The sequence below is a fragment of the Alternaria burnsii genome, assembly GCF_013036055.1.
Source record: "Alternaria burnsii strain CBS107.38 chromosome Unknown 730, whole genome shotgun sequence".
Lineage (NCBI taxonomy): Eukaryota > Fungi > Ascomycota > Dothideomycetes > Pleosporales > Pleosporaceae > Alternaria > Alternaria burnsii.
This window is the reverse complement of record NW_024066110.1, coordinates 387,538-407,368: the sequence shown is the minus strand read 5'-3', so window position 1 is coordinate 407,368 and position 19,831 is coordinate 387,538. Positions and strand designations below refer to the sequence as shown.

The following is a 19,831-nucleotide window of genomic DNA, read 5'->3' as shown; positions in this document are numbered from 1 at the left end:
ATGCCGACATTCGTGGGAAAAGGGTAGGGCAGTGGGTTTGTTGGATCGAGGTCAAGGTGAAGTAGCCTTGACGACAGGCGTGCGGTACAGAGACGTGGGCGTCGAGTGTGCAAGAAGCTGCCAAGCACCCGGAGACAGGGCGCACGACAAAGGACGACCGGTGAATTGGCTCGTTGACTTGGGTATAGGGCGGGGACCAGGCTGTTATGCGGGGTGCAGCGCAAGGCGTGTGAAGGATAGAGAAGCGATGATGGAAGCGGCCAGTGGGCGGGCTTAGTCATGCCGCTCCGCCCAATTCTCCGGCCAAGCTGCATCTGCGCTTTACTGCATGCGAACAAGGCTGGTCGCGTTTCCTCGCCGAAAGTGACAGAACGAGACTGAACTTGTTGGCGAGGCCTTGATCACACCTCTGTCTGCTGCACCGCTGACGCAAGAGTCGCGTCGAATATCCCTGCCAGCGTCGACGATAGGATTTTCGCCCGACAGAACCCTATTGCACTCGACCTCTACTGCAACTACAGTCCGCCATGTTCCGTCGTCCAGGTGCTGGGCGCTCCAAGGCTTCAGCAGATACCCTCTGTCAGAAGTGCCTCAAGAGAGGACATTACAGTTACGAGTGCAAGGCATCTGCCCAGGAACGCCCATACAAATCTCGACCTTCCAGGACACAACAACTACTCAACCCCAAGCTGAAGCCCAAGCTTACCACCGAAGTACCCCAAGATCTGCTGCGCAAGAAGGGCGTCGCAGATGAGATCTTGAAGAAGAAGGAAGAGGATCGCAAGCGCGCGCGGTCACTCTCTGCGTCATCTGCCGACTCTGTCTCCACCATCTCAACAAACCGCTCCCGCTCCCGCTCCCGCTCACGATCTCCACCACGACGGAAGCGCGATGCACCAAGACATCGAGGAGACGACAATGACAAGGGGCTGCGTAAGCGCAGCAGGCGATCAGTGTCCATGGAATCGCGCTCATCCTGCGTATCGGATACAGCAGACAGAAACACAAGGCGGCGCATGAGCTCCTTCAGCCCTGGCGAGCGAGGTCGCCGAAGAACCAGGTCAAAGTCGAGGTCAAGGTCGGCGCGCATGCAGACATCACATGAGAATGCCAGAGGAAGAGCACCACGAAGCTTGAGTGGCAGTATCAGGTCACGAAGCAGAAGCGCAAGAAGAGATAGGAGGCGGCCAGTTCGTCAGTACTCCGTCTCGAGATCACGATCGAGAAGCGCGGATCCCATGGATACGTCTGATGACAACCACCCACCTAACCGACTATCAAAGGGTAAAACAGGAGTCTCACATTCAGGGGATGGTAAACCCTCAAGGTCACTCTCACCGTACCACAGCGGTCGCGATCGCAGCCCCAGTCCGTACTCCAAGCGCAAAGCCGCACGCCGGTCGCGCAGTCCACAAGAAGCGAGAAACGGAGGACGACTTCGTGACAGTCCATACCGACCGGCAAGAAACCGCTTCGACAATCGACCACCCGTGTCAAATGGCAGAGATACACCGCCGCCAGCGCAAGCACCCCCACCCGTTCAGAGAGAGCGTAGCTTGAGTCCGTACAGCAAGCGCTTGGCCTTGACAAAAGCTATGCATTCAGGGTAGACGAGATAGCAGTCAACATTGGGAAAGCCAGAATGCTGCAGTGGTACCTGGAGATTCTTGCATTGCAGATGACGGGACGATAATATCACAATGAGTTATCAAGGTCAGAGCCGCTCTTGTGGCTTACCGGGTCACCAGATATAGGTCTGCACCAACTACGAGCATATTAGAAAGGCGTTTGCATCGAGTCCAGATAGTTGTTTCAAGCTAAGACAATGGTTTACCAGCTTCTTCATAATTGTCAAATTACATTGGAAGAGTTTGATCTAGAATCCCACCTTATGCTCATATCATCTCCAAAGTCCACACTCCTTTGTTGTTTTACTTGTGGTATGATTCTTCCTTCTCCCCACCGTATCACCAACCCAGTCTTCCATTCGGCGTGAACTCGAGCCTGTTCGATCGTTCCGAGACTGAAAGTATTTGAATTCTGTATAGGCGAATATTGATTGCGAAAGTGGTATTGGTCGCTGAATTTTGAGCATGCTGTCGAGAGGTATCATCGCAGCGTTTCGCAAAACTTCTCGAATTCTGTCGCTGCAAATGAAGAGCATTTCCTAAAACTAAGACTTCGATAGTACCATGCTTCGAGGCGTCCTGAATTATCGGACATCATTTTAGACACTGCCCAGATGACGATTTGTACGATTCTCAAATCATCCGTGAGTTACACATAGTGTAAGTTGATGCTGACGACGATGTATGCCTTCGTTGCGTAGTCTACTATGAAAGCCATGGGACCTGCACTAGAGGAGTTAAATGCGTTGTGAGCAATCTAACTGATGAACTGTAGATTTCATGCAGATAAACACTGTTGCGTAAGGCAGGGTCCGGGACAAGAATCAAGGACGCTGGCGAAGCGCGAATCATAGTGTCAATTAGACGCTGCCTCATTATACCTAGGTATTATTCCCCAGATATTCCTACAACATTCAGTCGAGAAACTCAAATTCCATCGGGTTGTTTCTAGCTCCTCTCTGGTTCGACTGGGTGCGCGATCTATATCGTTGTTGGTTGGTTGCGTTCAAGATAAGCTGGAAACTAATGGAAACATGTATTTTGAGTCGTTTTGATACCAAAGGACCTCGTAAGTGTAGGGTGTCGTAATGTGCTTAACGGATACCACCAAAATTATCTGTGGGGTTGCATGGCTCATCCGGTGGTTGACAAGTCGGCTTCGCTGAAAGAGGATGAAGCTTAGTTAGCATAGCCAGGACATGGAATGCCGTATCAGGGGAATGCCACATATTAAGCGGTAATCTAATTCCGGATGTAGCATGAGACATGTTTTCAATACGTATTGTACAAATGTCGTGATGTTGCACATGGCTCATGACGTGTGGGCAGGGGCCATTAAGAGGGATGAGCTAACTGCTAGCGCGCCAAGAAAGCCATCCGTGTCGCTCAATTTTCTCCGCGAAGCTTCTGCTCTTCTTTTCTTCACATATTGTCAACGGTCTCCAATAACCCTAAGGTCCTTCCTTCACGAAGTGGATTCGCCTTTTCCAGAGCAGACCCAGAGAAACAGAATTGCCATTCTAATCCTGCAGCTCGTCCACGTCGACTTCGGTCGGTATTGGAGCTGCGGGTTCGCTTTAGGCCAACATACTTCGGTGCCTATCTGAACAAAGGGGCCTCGTGACCTTGATTTCAATATCACCGTGAAGAAGAGACGTGTATCTTGGGACGAATGTGATGCCCTGACAGCTGTTGCGCGTGGCGTTGGTTGCTACATGCGTTGAGCCGTCACTGACATCCAAATCGGCCCCCAAATCCCGACACCCGCATCATGCATAGTACTGCGTAAAGCGAGAAAAGGAACACAGGGTTCATCGTGATTGGCATGCTATTGAGGCCTGTCGTTGTGCGGATCTAGACTGTTAAGGTCAATGGCCACAAATAACGTTGAGCGCCCAGCTGAAAGACCTCCCCGCATCTTCCGCCGTGTGTCACTCCACACGAAGCAAGAAACGTAGCTCTGGATCGAAGGACTCGAGAGCGGCTGAGCAGCAGCTTCCGATTCAGTCTGACCACCTCGCTACTACTGGTCGCAGCGATAGTATTTTCTTCACCTGTTCGTCTCATTCGATCTGTCTCAAGCCACGTACAATGTTCGTCGCAGCAGGCCACCCTTGGCAGGTCGGCGCCGTGTTCTCGCAGACTTCAAACTAGGCCTATATCCTGCTTGGTCAAACGCCTCTGTCGGGCCTGTAGATCACTCGTATTTCGTGTGCTGTGATTTCATTGGAGATAGGCGTCCCACAGCTCACGACATGGCTGAGAAGACGGTCGCCTAGCAATATTACGACGCAGTCAGATCGGTGAACCGGAGCGCATCAACTCAACGAGGTGCGCCACAAACGACAACCTCAGACCTTCCGCCTACAATCCGGTCCTTCTGTCGAGGTCATCCTCAGCCCTGTACATATCCACTCCAACGTCTGCGGCCCGCCCCTCCTTCCTGCTGCATCCTACAGTTGTCCTTACCTTGAACAGCTTTCGCGCCTTTCCCATATCTCACGTGTGCTTGTTCAGGAGCGTCATGTATGCATATCATGGCCTCCATTCTACGAGATGTCCTTGTTCTGCTTAGTCTTGCTACTCAGTCTTTAGCACAGCAGGACGACCCTGTGAAAGGATTCTGCCGAAGATGGGGTCATGCAACGGCACGGGTTGACTCGATGCTGTACATTGATGGTGGCATGGTAGGAGAAGTCCCTTTCACGTCGAACCATTCCAGTATGTAGAGCTTGACAAAACATCATTTACCTCTCTTGATATAATCTAACGACTGCTATCTAGATACATGGCTTTTGTCTAGTAACTTGAATTCATCGACGGTCGATGCCGGGATGCCGGAACAGAAGGCGTACTCGAAGCCTGGACACATTCCCAGCCTCTCTGGCGGTTATACATGGGCGGACAATACGAACAAATGCTTCTATCAGTTTGGCGGAGAATACGCCGCCGGTGCTAGTCCCATGGACTTCGGTATTTGGACCTACGATGTCCTGCTCAATCAATGGAACACTACCGAGACGAATGGCGACAAGGAGCTACAACGAGTATCGTTTGGAGCCGGGACGCAAGTCGAAAGCCGCGGATTAGGATTCTATTTCGGCGGATGGCTAAGCAACAGAACAGCGCCCGATTGGAATGGGCCTCCCATGGCCACCAACGGGCTGATTCAATTCGACATGTCTACAGGTGACCTACAGAATATAACCGGACCAGATGATATTGGGAGAGCTGAAGGACAACTTTTGTTCCTACCCGTTTCGGACAGCGGTGTGCTTATCTATTTCGGTGGTATCGAAGACTCGTATCATAACGGCAGCTTTGATGCAGTAGGTTTAGACCAAAGCCATGTATGACTGAACATACTAACGCAGTGTATCAGGCAAACATGAGTGTAAGATATCGAAGAGACATTCAGCTTCTACATAGCTGACGTTATAGACTATTCACGTCTACGATATGGCTTCGTCGAAATGGTATACACAGACCGCATCTGGCGATATACCTGACACCCGCAGACAGTTCTGTGCTGATGTCACTTGGCCGGATGACGAGTCATCTTTCAATGTGTAAGTTACTGGATTCTTGTTTTGTAAAAGTCATATTCCTGCTGTTGCTTTGGTCGGCGCCATCGGTAAGCTGGAAACGTCCACAGGGGCTAGAGGTCGTTGATACGAAAGAGGATCAACGGAGTCCCAAGGGTTTTGCCCGTGCTATCTAGGACCTCGAAAAGACTGTGAGAAATTGCAGTTTGTCGCTAAGATCTCAGTGCCATATACAAGCTTCGTATACACATTGTGTCGCCTTGGAGTGAATATGCTTATTTGGAGTAGCTATCTTTACGGCGGGTACGGGTTCGGTGAAGCACCGGCTTTCGACGACGTCTACATCCTTTCTCTTCCGTCCTTTACCTGGATCAAGGTCTTCAGTAGTGAGAATCCATCTAAAATTGGTCATGGTGGCTGTAGTGCGAACGTGGGTAGGTAATATCGATGTACGAACTGTATATGAAATACACACTAACTTCGTAACCCAATCCTTAAGTCAATCGCGCGCAGATGTTGGTCATAGGTGGCTGGTTCCCTATATACGACAAATGCGATGTACCAGAAGGTCAAGGACAACACAACATGGTTCTTGGGTACAACGGTGGGGACTCAAAACTTTGGGACAAATTCAGCCCTCAGCTAGACGACTACGTTGTTCCTTCGCCTATCATCTCCGTGATTGGGGGAGGGTAGGTATTTTTCGTCTGCAAACAGAGGTTAACACGACTAACAAGAATAGACCTGCCGGAGGTGCCACGAAGACTTCTCCAGCAACGTGGGGCCACCCTGATCTTGCTACCTACTATACACTTAAACCTACTTTTACTGCAAGATCAGCTACTCGTGCTCTACTTTCGGCAACAGAATCCCCATCCCCTAGAAGCTCAAAGAAGACGAAGGTGGGAGCTATTGCTGGTGGTACAGTCGGAGGGCTTTTGGGACTAATAGGCATCCTATGCCTTATACTATTCTGCCTGCATCGGCGGAAGAAGGCATTGAAGGCGAAGGAGGGTGAAGTTCCACTCGATCTTCCACCTGCTGAGCTTGCGACTACCGTGCCTCAAGAGATGGCCGACACAGCTGCTAGCAAGTACGTTTCCATACATGACCAGGCAGATTCTTTCGCCTTTGGTTATCCCGGACATGTCCAACAACAATCATACTCCGTTAGCCACGACCACAACTCACCGTATTCGGCTCAAGGCCCTCCTTCGTACGGTCACGATCCCCCATACATATCTCCTGTTGAAGGTGGGCACGCGAATCACTCGCCACATGGCGAGCAACTCTTCAGCGACGGTAATGTTGCTCGTAACTCGCCGACAGCTGCTTGGAGTACTCAAGTAAACTATCCGCAGTCTGCGCAAGGTCAGGACACTCAATATTCGTACCCTACGCCGACTTCGCCACGACAATCTCCAAACGACGTTATTCAACAGCAAGTTCCAATCTACTATCCACGACCCAATAGTCCATCGACGAGCTCGCGACAATCACCACATTCGCCTTCTGGCAGCAGAGGGAGTCCGATAGGGACGCAATACAGCAGCGATGGACGTGCCAACCACATCAGCACTACAAGTACGCCGGCACGTTTTTATGCGCAGGCACCACAGCATGAATCTCGGGGAGAGATAACAGGCGATCTATACAGGAGAGGTTTGTAACAGAAGGGCATATGTGAGATCTGGCGATCGCCTGTTTAGGAGCGTGCGGAAGTAGACATCAGCAGACTTGGGTCCATGGATATGGTGCCTTTTGGGTGTTCTAACGAAGTCGTTGTAATTCGCTTGTAGTATCTTGCTTCCAGATCAGATGAATGGAGTCTCAATCCGAACATCCCGTTAGCATGCTTAGTGTTCGTAAGAAGTCATACTCGGCTGCAAATATGCAAGACGCATATAGTGCAGGTAAAGCAGTCGAACTTGGCTGAGTGCTGAGGCTGACGCATTGAAAGTGGACGGAAATTGGGGTACTAGCACGGGCTCACGTGTGATCGCGCTTCAGTGCCGCCGACGCTCACACGTCACCTCGACTTTGGCCATATGCGAGGACACATGTCCTCAGCGACACCATAGCCCTCGCCGACTTCCTCATGATCATCCGACTTGTACAATGTTCAACCTGCGCTCAATTGTCTTACTTGTAATATCCTACGTCGTCATCCCGCGCCTGACGTTTCTCCCGCAGAATGTCCACTCGATCCTCATCATCTTCGGACCCTTCCTCATACCCCGCGTACTCGACTGGATCAACCTCGCGCGCGCAACCGGGAGAAGCGTGCCGGTACGGCCGACGCCTCCGAGAGTTCAGTATGCGTTAAACTTGCTCTTCGTGAGCGCACTCGTATGCCTCGTCCTCTCCTTCTCTCGGTTTGCACCCGAGAACATATTCCTCAAGACACAAAGTCACATCCGAACAGAGACCAGTGTCTTGTTTGCGCGTCTGCGCCACCTTCGACCGCTCACAGATGAGGATGATGCGTTACGGACAAAGTTCAACTGGAGCGTGCGCAACAAACTGCTGTATCTGACATATGGCCCCGACACCCTGTTGAACTGCGTGTGGTGTACCGCATCCGATGGAAATGACCAGCAAAACTACTTTTTGTATTCGCTTCCAACAATGGTCATGCCGCATATCTTCCAACTCGCTGTTCTTGGTCTCGCGACGTCGTCGCTTGTAGGAAGCGAGGGTTCGCGGTTTCGCACGCATGCCACCATTGCAGGATTGCTCTTGATGGTGGTGGAAGTGTGGTACATGGCCACCTACGACATCACGCTCAACAAGCGAGCAAAGTATGTGCAGGATATCGATTCAGCGCACTGGCGTGTCCGATTCCTACGATACGTCGCCTTCGCCATGGTAGACATGGGCTTTGCCTTCGTCCTCTGGGCTACAAGCACGAACCGCTGGCTCGCCAAGCCTGTTTCCATCGCCGAGCGCATCGAAACAACTACACGAACCGCCGAAGATACATTCAATAAGATGCGCGCGCTGGCTCTGCTCACAAACTCTGTGAACCGCGATTCAGCGTTGCGAGGTGTGCGGGAAGAATACTGGAGGACCGAGGGCCAGGTTACAGCTGAGGTGGTGCAGGATGAACTCGTCATGGAACAAATCAATGCTGCTATTAGCAGAATGGACTTTAGTACGCTTGAAGGACGGGTTGGCGAGGTTGCAGATGGGATCATGAAGGGTATTGATAGCTTGAGGGCAAGTCAAATGCTGGCGGCGAGTCAGGTCAGCGAGACATCGTCATCCCCGGCATCGTAGAGTTCACTTTGCGACGGTTAGAGGAGGAAATCTACATAGAGATACGTGCATGCATCGCGACGGAACCTCGGCGTGGAGCGCCCCTTAGAAGACTGCAACCGGTCTGGCCGTCTTAGAATATGATACCCTGTTTTGAGCAGGTCACTTGAGCATTTTTTTCCCCTGCGGTGAAGTTCTCCATTGCTTATACCGCTGATTACCGAGATACTTCGCCATCTCCCACAAGGACCACAACTTCACTGTCTGCATATACACCTCCGACATCGCAGACTGCGTATCATTGTTCGTATTGCTCCAGGGTTGTACCAGATTCGATGATATATTGCCGTGTCATACATTTTCCCCCATCTCCATGTCCGGGGATCGGAAGCGCGAACTGGTCGCGGATACTAGCGGTAGGTACGAGGATACCGCAGGCTCGGCACACACGCCCTACGCCCGCCTGCTCATTCTTGGTCCTCAGGTACGCTAGCAGACACAACCCCGGCTTCGACGGCTTCTGGAAGATGCGTCTTTTGTCATGGTCTTGACGATGGCGACTTATCCGTGTCATATCAGAGAAAGAGAGGAAGAGAACAATTTGGTGGCATTGAGAGAAGGCAATCGTGAGCAAGCTTTGCTCAAGATGGGTACTCCGAGCGTCCAATTCGGCTGCAAGTGGAACCCTTTATCTTTGCGTTCTGTAAGGAATGACACTAGATTCCCGCCGTAGTCCGCAGGGGGCTGGGCAAACATTACATCGATGGATCGTTAGGGTAAGTGGGTTTGCTCCCGCCCGTGTGATAGGAAGGCGTGTGACTCTTGATCGAATTTTTTCAGATCCATGGTATAAGAGCGCGTCAGGGTACGTGTCTTCTCATCGCGCATTGGACTACTCACTTCTCTTACCACACCGAAGCAACCATATTTTCTGTCCTCGACTATCGCTACTTCAATTGACAGCTTAGCAACCACACGTCCTCATACATAGCAACAATGGCACCCAGCGCCGTCACACCCCCGAATCACAACGAGACGGTCACCGACCTCACACAAGCCGGCATCAAGTCTGCGCTCCTCAAGAATGCCCCAGAACAGATCAACTCTGCATCTCTCACAAACTCCATCACCGCCACACCACCAAACGAGCCAGCAAGCAAAACTCAAGATGTTGTTGACGCACCTCTGGCTGAACTTGATGCTTCCAAAGTCACCTGCACATACACCAGCACCCCTCGCTCTGTCCCAGCTGTAGGTTCAGCAGAGATGGCTAGCCAGAAGGTCTGCACCGACCACATGGTGCAAGCTCAATGGAATGTTGAGACCGGCTGGGCAGCACCAGAGCTGAAACCCTACGGCCCGTTGTCCCTTGCACCCACGGCCTCATGCCTGCACTACGCGACTGAATGTTTCGAGGGAATGAAGTTGTATCGTGGATACGACGGCAAACTACGTCTCTTCCGCCCAGACCTGAACTGTCGCCGTATGCTCATGTCCACAAACCGTATCGCCCTGCCCGCGTTTGATCCCGAGGAACTCCTCAAGCTTATTGTCAAGCTTTGCGCAACAGATGGTGCCAAGTGGCTTCCAAAGGACCGTCCAGGACAGTTCCTTTACATCCGACCTACCATGATCGCTTCCGATCCCGCCCTTGGCGTCGAGCGGCCGAAAGAGGCCCTTCTCTTCATCATTCTATGTTGCTTTGCTCCCATGGGAGACATGAGCGGTGGTATTAAGCTGCTCGCTTCTCAAGATGATATGTGCCGCGCGTGGCCCGGCGGTTTCGGATACGCTAAAGTTGGTGCCAACTATGGTCCTTCTCTAGTAGCCCAAGGCGAGGCGAGAAAGAGGGGATACCACCAGATTCTCTGGCTGTTTGGTGAAGATTGCACGATCACCGAGGCGGGGGCCAGCAATTTCTTCGTTGTGTGGAAGTCCAAGGATGGAAAGCTACAACTTGTTACCGCTGATCTCAACGAACGTATTGTCCTGGATGGTGTAACGAGGAGGTCTATTCTCGAACTCGCCCGTTCAAGGCTCACTTCTTCTTCTCCTTCACCCGATCTCGACACTCTAGAGGTTATTGAGCGCAAGTTCAACGTCTTCGAGATTGAAGAAGCGGCCAAGGAAGGACGCCTTGTTGAGGCATTCGCGGCTGGTACTGCGTGGTTCGTCGCTCCTATCAGCCAGATTCACTTCCGTGGCAAGGACATTGAGGTGCCAATGGTCAAGGGTGACTCTGGCGCGTATGCGAGCTTCTTCAAAAACTCTCTCAAGGGCATCATGTGGGGTAGCGACGGTATGGAGGGACATGAGTGGGGTCGTGTTATCGATGAGGAATAAATATGTTTGCAGAAGAGGCGGTAGAGTCGTATGTGCATGAACATGGCGTTTGATTTCCAGGGTGGTTCATTTTCCTTTTGTTTTGGTACTGAGTAAAAGCGAGGAGCATGGCTGTCGGCTGTTTCTACACACACACACACACACACACACACACACACACAGATTGCTTTGGTTAGCAACTATACATATATCCGTTACACACGATAAGTTCGCTGTCGTTCCCTCTCGTATCATGATAGCACGTGATGCACAAGAATACAATCTTTGAGGTGGTTTCTCTGGGTGGGAAGGCTGGGAAGCTGTTACAGGAAGGTATACACGTAATCACAACGGGCCCACAGGTTCACCTAATTTCCAATCTCATTTACATGCGCTAACCACGGACCTCAGACCCTTCGATAACGAGATTTGGGGAGCAAACGCCCGTGCTTGCCGATCGACCCTTGTGACGAAGAAATGTCTATTGGTTATCGAATATCTGCTCATTGATGCCCGGTATAAACGAGTTGCAACGAGAACCACGAACGCCTCGGCAGAAGCCGAGCTATATCACGACATATGTAGCAGGGTCAGGAGATGTGGGGATACGACATATACGCTGCCCTGTTAAGATCTCGCAAAGTTCCGAAGAGTTGCATAGCTGCAGAAAGAGGAAGGGGCGCAGTGCCGCCGTATTATAGCCTTTCTGGGCGTCTTTCCCCTTTGCAACGGCGCGTGGTCCCGTCGCGCCTCAAGTGCTTCGCGAAGTGACCAGCACCCTGGCGTACATCATGCACTCCCACCAATTAGTATCCTGACTCGGGCTGTTTCTACAAGCGAAATGCGCATTGCAAGCCATGACTTCTCGGCGAGCCCTTGCCGTTGTGTGAACCGTGACTGTCAACCTTTCCCCCCCCCCTCACGCCTGCACCACCGAACCATCTGCCCACAGCAGCTTGCAAGCACCACTGCCAGCTCAGCTGAGTCCCACCTATCCAGCGGCAAACAAACTATAGTGGATTGGACGAGGCAGGAATACGACTCCTGATGCATCGAAATCACTAATTTTAGGAGGAGACACGCTAGACCAGCTCTCGTCCGCGATTATCTTCCGAGGCTGGCATGCACTAGGCTCCGTCTTGCTTAGTTCGACTCAAGAGACGGATAGGCGCAGGGAAGCACTGACACTGCTTCTTCTTGACTCTGCAGTCTTCCGGGGAAAGGAGGCTTAAAGGTTATTAGTTTTAGTTTTGTGTTTGACAAGATGGGATTAGGGATGGGGTTTCCCAAGCCACCTGCGAAGGTTAAATCTACCCTAGACTCCCTCTCGTGTCTCCTCTTCTTCTCTTCTCTGCGTTCCTCGTATCTTCTGTCATCTATCCTACCTTTCTCGGTCGCTATACGAACAACAATACCCACCATTCGCTTTGGGTAGCTTCTTTATACCTTAATACTTTGTAATACAACGTCGTAGAACTACACCACTTTACCATCCGAACATTCGTATCAAAATGCGTTTCATCACCGCCATCGCCGTCGCCATCTCAGCGTCTGCTAGCTTCGTCGCTGCCCAGGACAAGTGCGATGCCCAAAACATTGTAGACACTTGCGTCCAAGGTTACCAATCCCGCATCGACGCCTGCAACGAGAACCCCAACGACTTCATCTGTCTCTGTGACGTCTACAGAGATGTTCTCGTCTGCTACAACAACTGCCCTGGTAAGTGTTCCATGCATACAAACAGGATGAGTAGAAGTTAACAAACCATCTGTAGACTCCCTTGAGAAGCCTCCTGTCCAGAACACCGTAACATCTTACTGCGGTGCCGCCGAGCCCCTCCGTGCCGCTGCTTCCTCGTCCATGGCCTCTGTTGCCAGCGTCGCTGCTACACAGTCTCGTGCCGTTGCCAGTGCTACGAGCGCCATGACCAGTGCTACTGGCACCGGCTCCGAGTCTGAGGCTAGCTCAACTCCCACGAGCTTCGCTGGTGCGGGTAGCAGCTTCGGTGTACCTGCTGGTGCCGCCGTTGTTGCCATGTTTGCTGGTCTGTTGTAGATGGAGTAGTACAATTGCTGGTGGTCGAGCGGGTAGTTGGATGAATAGGATAATATTTAATCAGTGATACGATGGCTTTCCTGGGTTGACTGACATGCCTGCCGTTTGCAACTAATTACGTGTGTTGCGAATACTTGTGAATGCCGCCGTTCCTATGACAAGAATTTAAACATCAATAAGCGAAACAGTTCCACGTATGCAAAGCCGCACACGCGGCAGCCATGACATGCTCCGAGGCAACACAATTGACCATGTCACGTAGACTCCATCCAGGTCTCATCATCCTTCATTGTTACAGCGCTCATATAAGAAAAGCGCTATACTACTTTCATTCCGATCAACCCCCAAAACGCCGCTTAGTACGTGCACATGTGCAAGTAATGCAATATATCCCACGCAATACACTGAAGATGAGCCAGGTCAGACACAAGTCCAGAAAGTCAAGTGTCATATACGATCCCAAGGAGCGCGTTCTCGCCATTTACTAATGCTCCACCTTCCCTTCGCAGATTTTGTACAATGGCATCAACGCCATGTAGTAGTAGTAGTCTCCCGCACTTCCTTGGCCACAGCTGTGGTCCACACGCATGACTCCTGCCGGATGGCGAGAGGCTTATTCTTGTCCGAAACCAACTGTCTCTTCAACGGCGATGGTAAGTTTCTGGTTGAGTGCTTCGAATGTCTTGTAAGGTGGTAAATCGAGACGATTGAAACTGCACATCTTGTTAGCAGCTGGCCCATACGCTGGATACTTGGGTCTCATACCATGTGTGTGATTTCGGCAATTGATTGGGCTCACCAGCCTTTTCAATTGTGAATCTTCTTGGCCCATCACTACCCTGCAAATCCTTGAATCCGTTGACAGGAATACGTGATGTTCCGGTAGCGAATTGTAGGAGACGCGACTTTTGCTCGGCGTCCCAACTGCGAATGCATTTCCAGAAGTTCTGAATCACTTCATCGTTCTCGGTGTAGCCACGGTAATCCGTGTGCTTCTTCCAGTCATCAACGTCGATATCTGCAATACCACCGATGAGCAACTCGAGCTCACGTTCGTCAAAAACGTTTACGAGATCCGCAGGAATTAGTTCATGGAAACCAGTAATGAAAGCCTGGAATTGCTCTTCGACGCGTTTCTGAATACGCCATTCGGTAATGAGTCTGATCAGTTAGCATAATTGGGACAGGCTAAGACTGGATCCACATACTCAACGTATTCGTGCTTGTTCTCGTTGGTAACCTCGATATTGTCACCTCCAGGCTTCAACTCAATGCTGACGGTTTCACCGAAGCGCTCGTCATCAGTAGCAAAGGTCAACTCTAGAGCATCCGTGATATCGTTGTTCCTGCGTTTGTTAGCTTGTATGCGCCCGAAAAATGGAGTTTGAACCTACAGCATCCATTCCAGGTTACGATGGAAGTCAGCATCTACACCTTCCATGTCTTGGAGAGCAACCTTCTTCCTCAAGATCATTTTGTAAAACGCTCCGATAAAGAAGGCATCCAAGAAACGGCGATGGAAAATGGCCAGACCAACAACACGTCCAATGAACTTGAAATAGTTCAAATGTTCGGGGTTAATGCCGGAATGAGGGTTAATCTGAAGAGTGTAGTTATCGTGCGCAGAATATTCGAACAAGCAGTAGAAGGGGTTGAACATCTCGTGGGATAGCAGGAAGAAGAATTCTCGGGAGAGACCTCCATAATCCAGACCGTCTTCACCATCGAATTTGATCATTAGTCGCTTCTTGAGATCAGCAGCGCTTTGGCGCATGATCTCATGGTAAGAATCCTCGAAGATGTGCGTTCGTCGCACCTTGACATGGCATTGACCACTAACAATGCGCAGTGCAGGTTGTGATCTGAAGTAGATCAGCTTGCGACGGAAGTCGCGCTTGTACTGAGGTACGTTCTGGTCCAACGAGGACGGTAATCTCGGGTCGTCCCAGGTAGTTGTCTTCGTATTGTGATCCACAAAGTATACTCTGGCTGTGTTGGTGAGGCGCATTTCCCACCCTGATGGCAATGGCCCGAGTTGGGAGACGGGCTGCTGCTGAATGGTGCTTCCGTTGGCGGCCTGACCACCATACATGCGGATGTATTGCTGTCGGCGAGGGTCTACCCATGTTGTCGTTCGCGTGTTGTGATCAACAAAGTATGGTCGACCTTCGGGTGTATGCCGCTGTTCCCAACCAGACGGGAGCTCTCCTGTTCCAGCAGTAGTCGCTCCTGTTGCCATCATGCTTGCAGCATTGGCCGAACCAGCAGGCGGTGATGGCTGACGATCGGTGAGAGTGGGCGAGTTGGCTCCGGTCCTATCTTCAGGCAGCATGCGGTTCTGATGTCGCATGCGCTCCTGCTGGGTCTGCGCAGCTACATCTCGGCGCTGATCAGCCTCGTTGAATCCTGCGCCCGGCCTGATCCAAGTGGTTTGTCTAGTGTTGTGGTCGACGTAGTAGGTTCGGCCCAGATGATCCTCGCGACGCTCCCAGCCATTTGGCAATCTTCCTTGAGCATCCTCGAAAGCGCTGTATGCACCGCCGCTGTTGCGAGCTGGAGTCGCTCCATTTGGCGCGGGGCCTGGACCAGCGGGCGGGCCAGTTGGTGGGCCAGCTGGAGGGGCTTGACTGAGACGCTGGGCAGCTGGTTGGCCGGCGACTGAGGGTCGTTGCTGACCGGGGTATACGTCGGGAGGATGAAGGTTCGTCGTCGACTGTTGTGGAGTTGAAACAGCACCAGGGACAGCACCGTTGACGGACGGGTGCGGGGATGCGGTCGGTCGGGTGGCGTTCTGAGCTCCCTGGGTAATGGGCGCGGTGAGGTTAGTGGAGAGGTTGAGGATGAGCTTGCCATGGACGACCATGTTGTCGTTTGACTTTTTGAGGTCGCGCGTGAGCATCTCTGAGGAGCTGTTAGCAGATGATGTAGACTGGCATGCATCAGGCCTACCATCCCCGCCGGCATCGAGGTCTATTACCGACCCTATGCGGACATTGATGACGCCCAGGAAGCCCTGGTCCTTCTTCTTGAACTTCTTCTGGTCAAAGATCTGAACCGCCAGAACGCTCTCCTCGTTCACTTTCCTGTGTCGAGTGTTAGCGTCACGATGCGAAGGCATGCGAGGCCAAAGCCCAGGGCAGCGTACATGTCGAAGCTCTCGTTCCAGTAGGGGTTCAGCGTCTTCTTGATGACGCTGGTGGTGCGCGTCTGCTCGCCATTGATTGTGGCTACAGCGAAAGGGTCCGGAAATCCTGCAGCACATGCATGAGCGACATGACGACGCTGGGCTAGGTCAGGGCATACGTACGGAACACATCGCGCTTGTAGAGCCCATCGGCGGCGATGACTGCGGCGTGTTAGTTTGGTCGTGGGGCTCACGGGACTCGGTGGGCAGCGGGTGAGACATACTGGTGATGCGCAGGTTGGGCTGGCCAGCGCCGTCCATGATGCGCGGTTATGCAGCGCAACAAGCGGTCGTGGGTGTGGGTTGGAGCGGGAACGGGCGACAGAGGTAGAGGGGCGGCTCTCAGAGCTCGCGATGGTTAGGTGCCTCTTCTCTGGTGCTGGGTTTGGGTGGTGATGTATGGCGTCTCTGGGTTGGCTACGGCGGAGCGACGAGGGTACAGTACAGGTACTGGAGGAGGCTGTGCGAAAGGCGACCGTGCGCAGTCTACTACAAAGGCAAATGCGGCGGGCCTTCACGGCGCTGCCCGACGAGTCTCCGGCCTACGATGGTAATCGCTTATACAATCCTTTGCAATCGCTGACACCGCAAGTCACCCACAAAGTCTTCCCACTCCAGCCCTGGCGGCTAGAGCGTTGAGCGCTGCGGCGTGAACGATGCGATTCCGGGAGGATGCTTTCTGCTGCCTTGGCGCTTGCCCCGCAGGTTGTGTCGGGGGGGCGATGCGAACTGCTACTGCTGCTGCTGACTGGCGCCTGACCAGAGTCTCGATATATGTGGCCGTCGAGGGTAACCTTGGAATGCTTTGGAGAGGAGCAACAAGACACCTAGTGCACAGTCTGCTTCCGATGGGTGTACCCGTGCATGTCAAGATTGCCTTTGCTCTCGCGACGCATGGCATCGATGATGTCAAACCGCTCTACCTCCCTGTCACCGCCCACTAGCATGTCCAAGAACCAAAATAACAACATATCTCTCGACCACATCTCTGCCGCTGCTTCGTATGCTGCTTGAACCGTCTCTGATGCCATCTGCCTCTTCTTGGTGCCTTTCACTACATGTTTCCGTCTTCTTGGCGCTCTTTGGCGCCCAGAAGCTGCTGTCCATCAGACGACCACGCCTCAAACACATTGCAAACCCTCTGTCAAACACCAAGACGAATGGCAGTCTTGGACACGAGCCACATGCAAGGCCGCACATTCTTGGGTAAACGGCACCGCCACACGTACATCCTGTAGGAACCAACACGTCTAGGCCCGACCACGTTCCGCCCGTTCCGTCTTGCCGTATCCATCTTCAGCCAGAGTGGGGTTCACTGCGACATATACACGCGTGCACCTCAAGATGAGTATCAGGTTTCGATATCATAACTCTAACTGCGCCCGTGACTTTCCAGCTATGTCACCAGCTTCTAATGCAAATCATGTCAAGTCTAATGTTGATAGTCGCCAAACTCCACGCTTGTCATACCCTACTCCCTAAAGCTATCCCCAATCTCAATCTTCCTCATACCCAACAGCGCTCTTAGCTTCAGGTACGTCTCGTACCCACTCAACTGCATCTCAACTCTCATGTGTCTTGTCCACGCACCCAGCCAACTCAGAAAGTTACTGGGCCAAAGTATACTGCCGTTGAGGTTGTCTAAACTCTCTTCGTACACCGTGCGACTGGCATACCGAGCGAGGATAAGAAAAGTGCGCATAGGACCTTGGCGAGTATGCAGACCTTCATCCAAGGACCGCGCTACATGAAAGGTTAATATAGATGCTCAGGTGATGGGAGGGACCAAGACTTACTCAAATCATTAGTTTTCAAAATCAACAAAATCACTCTCGGAACCTGTCCAAGCAGCTCGATCAAACTCTCCAATAACCCCTCTCCCAACGCATCTCCAATAACTTTCTTCTCTTCACTCGTCCTGCTCGTCATGACACCACCCGTGCCACTCTCCTTCTTTGCCAACACGGTATAATCTCTGCCTGTAATGGCCGAAGCAAAGAGAGGGAAGTGTTCTTCTTTGATCCCTGCCACCTGGTAAGCGTATTTGCGCATACCAGCTTCGTCGGCGTCCAATACGGCGAGCCAGAGTTTTGCGTAGTTGCGTCGCAAGGGCATAGGGATATCACGATAGAGGCCGTGATCGTATAGCACCACGTCAAAATTGGTCTTGCCTGAACGAGTCGGGTTGTGCCGTATAGCAATGTTTCCACCATGCGGATCGCAATGGAGTGGCGCATCTCTGCCAAAAATCATCTCGTTGAATATCCTAGCCAGTGCTGCCGATACTTCGTCTCTGTCAATGCCATGTTCATCCAAACTCTTGAGGTCGTCCGTTCGAAACCCTGATACGTATTCCATGACGAGTAATCGGCGCTTTGCCCAAAGGACTTTGGGTATGACGACGGGTACATCGCGGACGTGAGAGAAGTATTCTCGCGCACGCATGGCATTCTTGCCTTCGAGGGCGAAATCGAGTTCTTGTGGCAAGGAAAGCTGCATTTCGTCGGACAACCAGGTCAGATCGTATTCGGGAAACCAGCGCTTGAGCGTCGTAAACGAGAAGCTTGTCAAAGCCAAATCAAGTTTGGCCCACTCGTCCAGGGCCGGATGTTGCACTTTGACGGCGACTTTCTGACCCGTCTCACGAACCGTTGCACGGTGTACCTGGGCGAGGGAGGCTGCGCCTATGGGCTGTTCCTCAAATTCCGAAAAAAAGTCGGAGAGCTCAAGGCCCGTGTCTCGCCGGCACATGTCTCGTATGGATTCGAAGGAGGATACGGGACATTTGTCTTGCAGTGGTATGAAGGTATCGCACCATTCGTTCGGCAGCAGGTAGTTCATGCTGCTCAGATGTTGTCCCAGCTTGATGAAGATGGAGCCGTTCTTCTCGAGTGTGTGTAGGGTACGCTTGGCGCATCGTAAGTGGCAGGCTTTGAGCTGCTCATTGTAGTCTGGTTCGTCGTCACGCTTGAGCACGTCGCGGTAACTGCACAAAGGTGTATATTAGCCGTGGATTGTTTGGTTGCGCTGGACTATGCACGCATGTACATACTCTCTGATGTTGAGCACCAGCGTTGCAACCACTCTGTAGCTTCGCTGCGCTGCCACGTAAGCATGCTTCGCGTCGTCATTGACTGTAACGACTGCTGCGCCAATTGCAATTCCACCTCCAGCTATCAGCAGCCTCGTCCTCCTCTTGTTGCTCTTGGAGCTTCTCCCTGCAGCTTTGGGTGTGGCATTGGCCGCCTCATTTGCTCGGCTTGCAAATGTCCTCGACAACCCTATTCTGCTTGCGAAGGCATTGTGCCCCGCCGAGGTGCTTCGTTGTTGCCACAAGCCATATGGCTGCGGTATCGTCTGTCGCTGCGATCGTATACAAGCTCGGCAGATCCACGTCCTTCGGAGGAGCGGAGAAGAAAGGGCGCTCAGGGTCGACATTATGTTTATACCATGGCCGGCAGAGTCCAATCACTGCAGAGTCTATGGGCCTGAGAGAGGAAGATGCGAAAGCGAGCGACAAGCGGCAACAGACCGCTTCTAGCCACAAATGTCGTCGTTCGACATTTTTCGATGAAGGCGCAGCGCGAATCGGATCCCGGACACCACACCCCTGTCGGTTTGCGGCGAGCATCGACACTGCCGAATTGGCACCACATGCCCATGCACATTACCCAAATCCCATGTTTACGGGTGCAAATGTTCCTACTCATGTATTGAATTTGACCAACATTTCAGACGCGTATAAGACGAATCAATCCTCTGAAGTCAGGGAAAGCTGCATGCAATAAGAGACTCCGTCTAGCAGCTATCAGTCGGCAGCAAAAGGCACCTGTCCGCCT

At 52.1% G+C, this 19,831-nt stretch overlaps 7 protein-coding genes across 7 annotated transcripts; 5 read left to right on the top strand and 2 right to left on the bottom strand.

The window, feature by feature from the left end:
* Window positions 1-527: 527 nt before the first annotated feature.
* On the top strand, window positions 528-1,610 carry GT037_003544 (uncharacterized protein; the record flags this gene model as incomplete). Its single annotated transcript, XM_038928591.1, has 1 exon — window positions 528-1,610. One exon carries the CDS (start codon window positions 528-530, stop codon window positions 1,608-1,610), a length of 1,083 nt encoding a protein of 360 aa, XP_038788298.1.
* Window positions 1,611-4,165: 2,555 nt separating this feature from the next.
* On the top strand, window positions 4,166-6,843 carry GT037_003543 (galactose oxidase kelch beta-propeller; the record flags this gene model as incomplete). The annotated part of the gene is made up of 7 exons (XM_038928590.1): window positions 4,166-4,349; window positions 4,413-4,957; window positions 5,011-5,022; window positions 5,070-5,197; window positions 5,462-5,607; window positions 5,673-5,865; window positions 5,916-6,843. The coding sequence occupies 7 exons, from the start codon at window positions 4,166-4,168 to the stop codon at window positions 6,841-6,843; spliced, it is 2,136 nt and encodes a 711-aa protein (XP_038788297.1).
* A 448-nt stretch (window positions 6,844-7,291) lies between these two features.
* GT037_003542 (galactose oxidase kelch beta-propeller) lies at window positions 7,292-8,452 on the top strand (the record flags this gene model as incomplete). The annotated part of the gene is made up of 1 exon (XM_038928589.1): window positions 7,292-8,452. The coding sequence occupies one exon, from the start codon at window positions 7,292-7,294 to the stop codon at window positions 8,450-8,452; it is 1,161 nt and encodes a 386-aa protein (XP_038788296.1).
* Window positions 8,453-9,427: 975 nt separating this feature from the next.
* Window positions 9,428-10,774, top strand: GT037_003541 (branched-chain-amino-acid aminotransferase; the record flags this gene model as incomplete). Its single annotated transcript, XM_038928588.1, has 1 exon — window positions 9,428-10,774. One exon carries the CDS (start codon window positions 9,428-9,430, stop codon window positions 10,772-10,774), a length of 1,347 nt encoding a protein of 448 aa, XP_038788295.1.
* A 1,490-nt stretch (window positions 10,775-12,264) lies between these two features.
* Window positions 12,265-12,808, top strand: GT037_003540 (uncharacterized protein; the record flags this gene model as incomplete). The annotated part of the gene is made up of 2 exons (XM_038928587.1): window positions 12,265-12,472; window positions 12,528-12,808. 2 exons carry the CDS (start codon window positions 12,265-12,267, stop codon window positions 12,806-12,808), a joined length of 489 nt encoding a protein of 162 aa, XP_038788294.1.
* A 613-nt stretch (window positions 12,809-13,421) lies between these two features.
* GT037_003539 (e3 ubiquitin-protein ligase nedd4) lies at window positions 13,422-16,253 on the bottom strand (the record flags this gene model as incomplete). The annotated part of the gene is made up of 8 exons (XM_038928586.1): window positions 13,422-13,521; window positions 13,574-13,969; window positions 14,017-14,154; window positions 14,203-15,709; window positions 15,758-15,891; window positions 15,954-16,059; window positions 16,116-16,154; window positions 16,217-16,253. The coding sequence occupies 8 exons, from the start codon at window positions 16,251-16,253 to the stop codon at window positions 13,422-13,424; spliced, it is 2,457 nt and encodes an 818-aa protein (XP_038788293.1).
* Window positions 16,254-17,463: 1,210 nt separating this feature from the next.
* GT037_003538 (abc1 kinase family protein) lies at window positions 17,464-19,430 on the bottom strand (the record flags this gene model as incomplete). Its single annotated transcript, XM_038928585.1, has 3 exons — window positions 17,464-17,735; window positions 17,789-18,978; window positions 19,045-19,430. 3 exons carry the CDS (start codon window positions 19,428-19,430, stop codon window positions 17,464-17,466), a joined length of 1,848 nt encoding a protein of 615 aa, XP_038788292.1.
* Window positions 19,431-19,831: the final 401 nt, after the last annotated feature.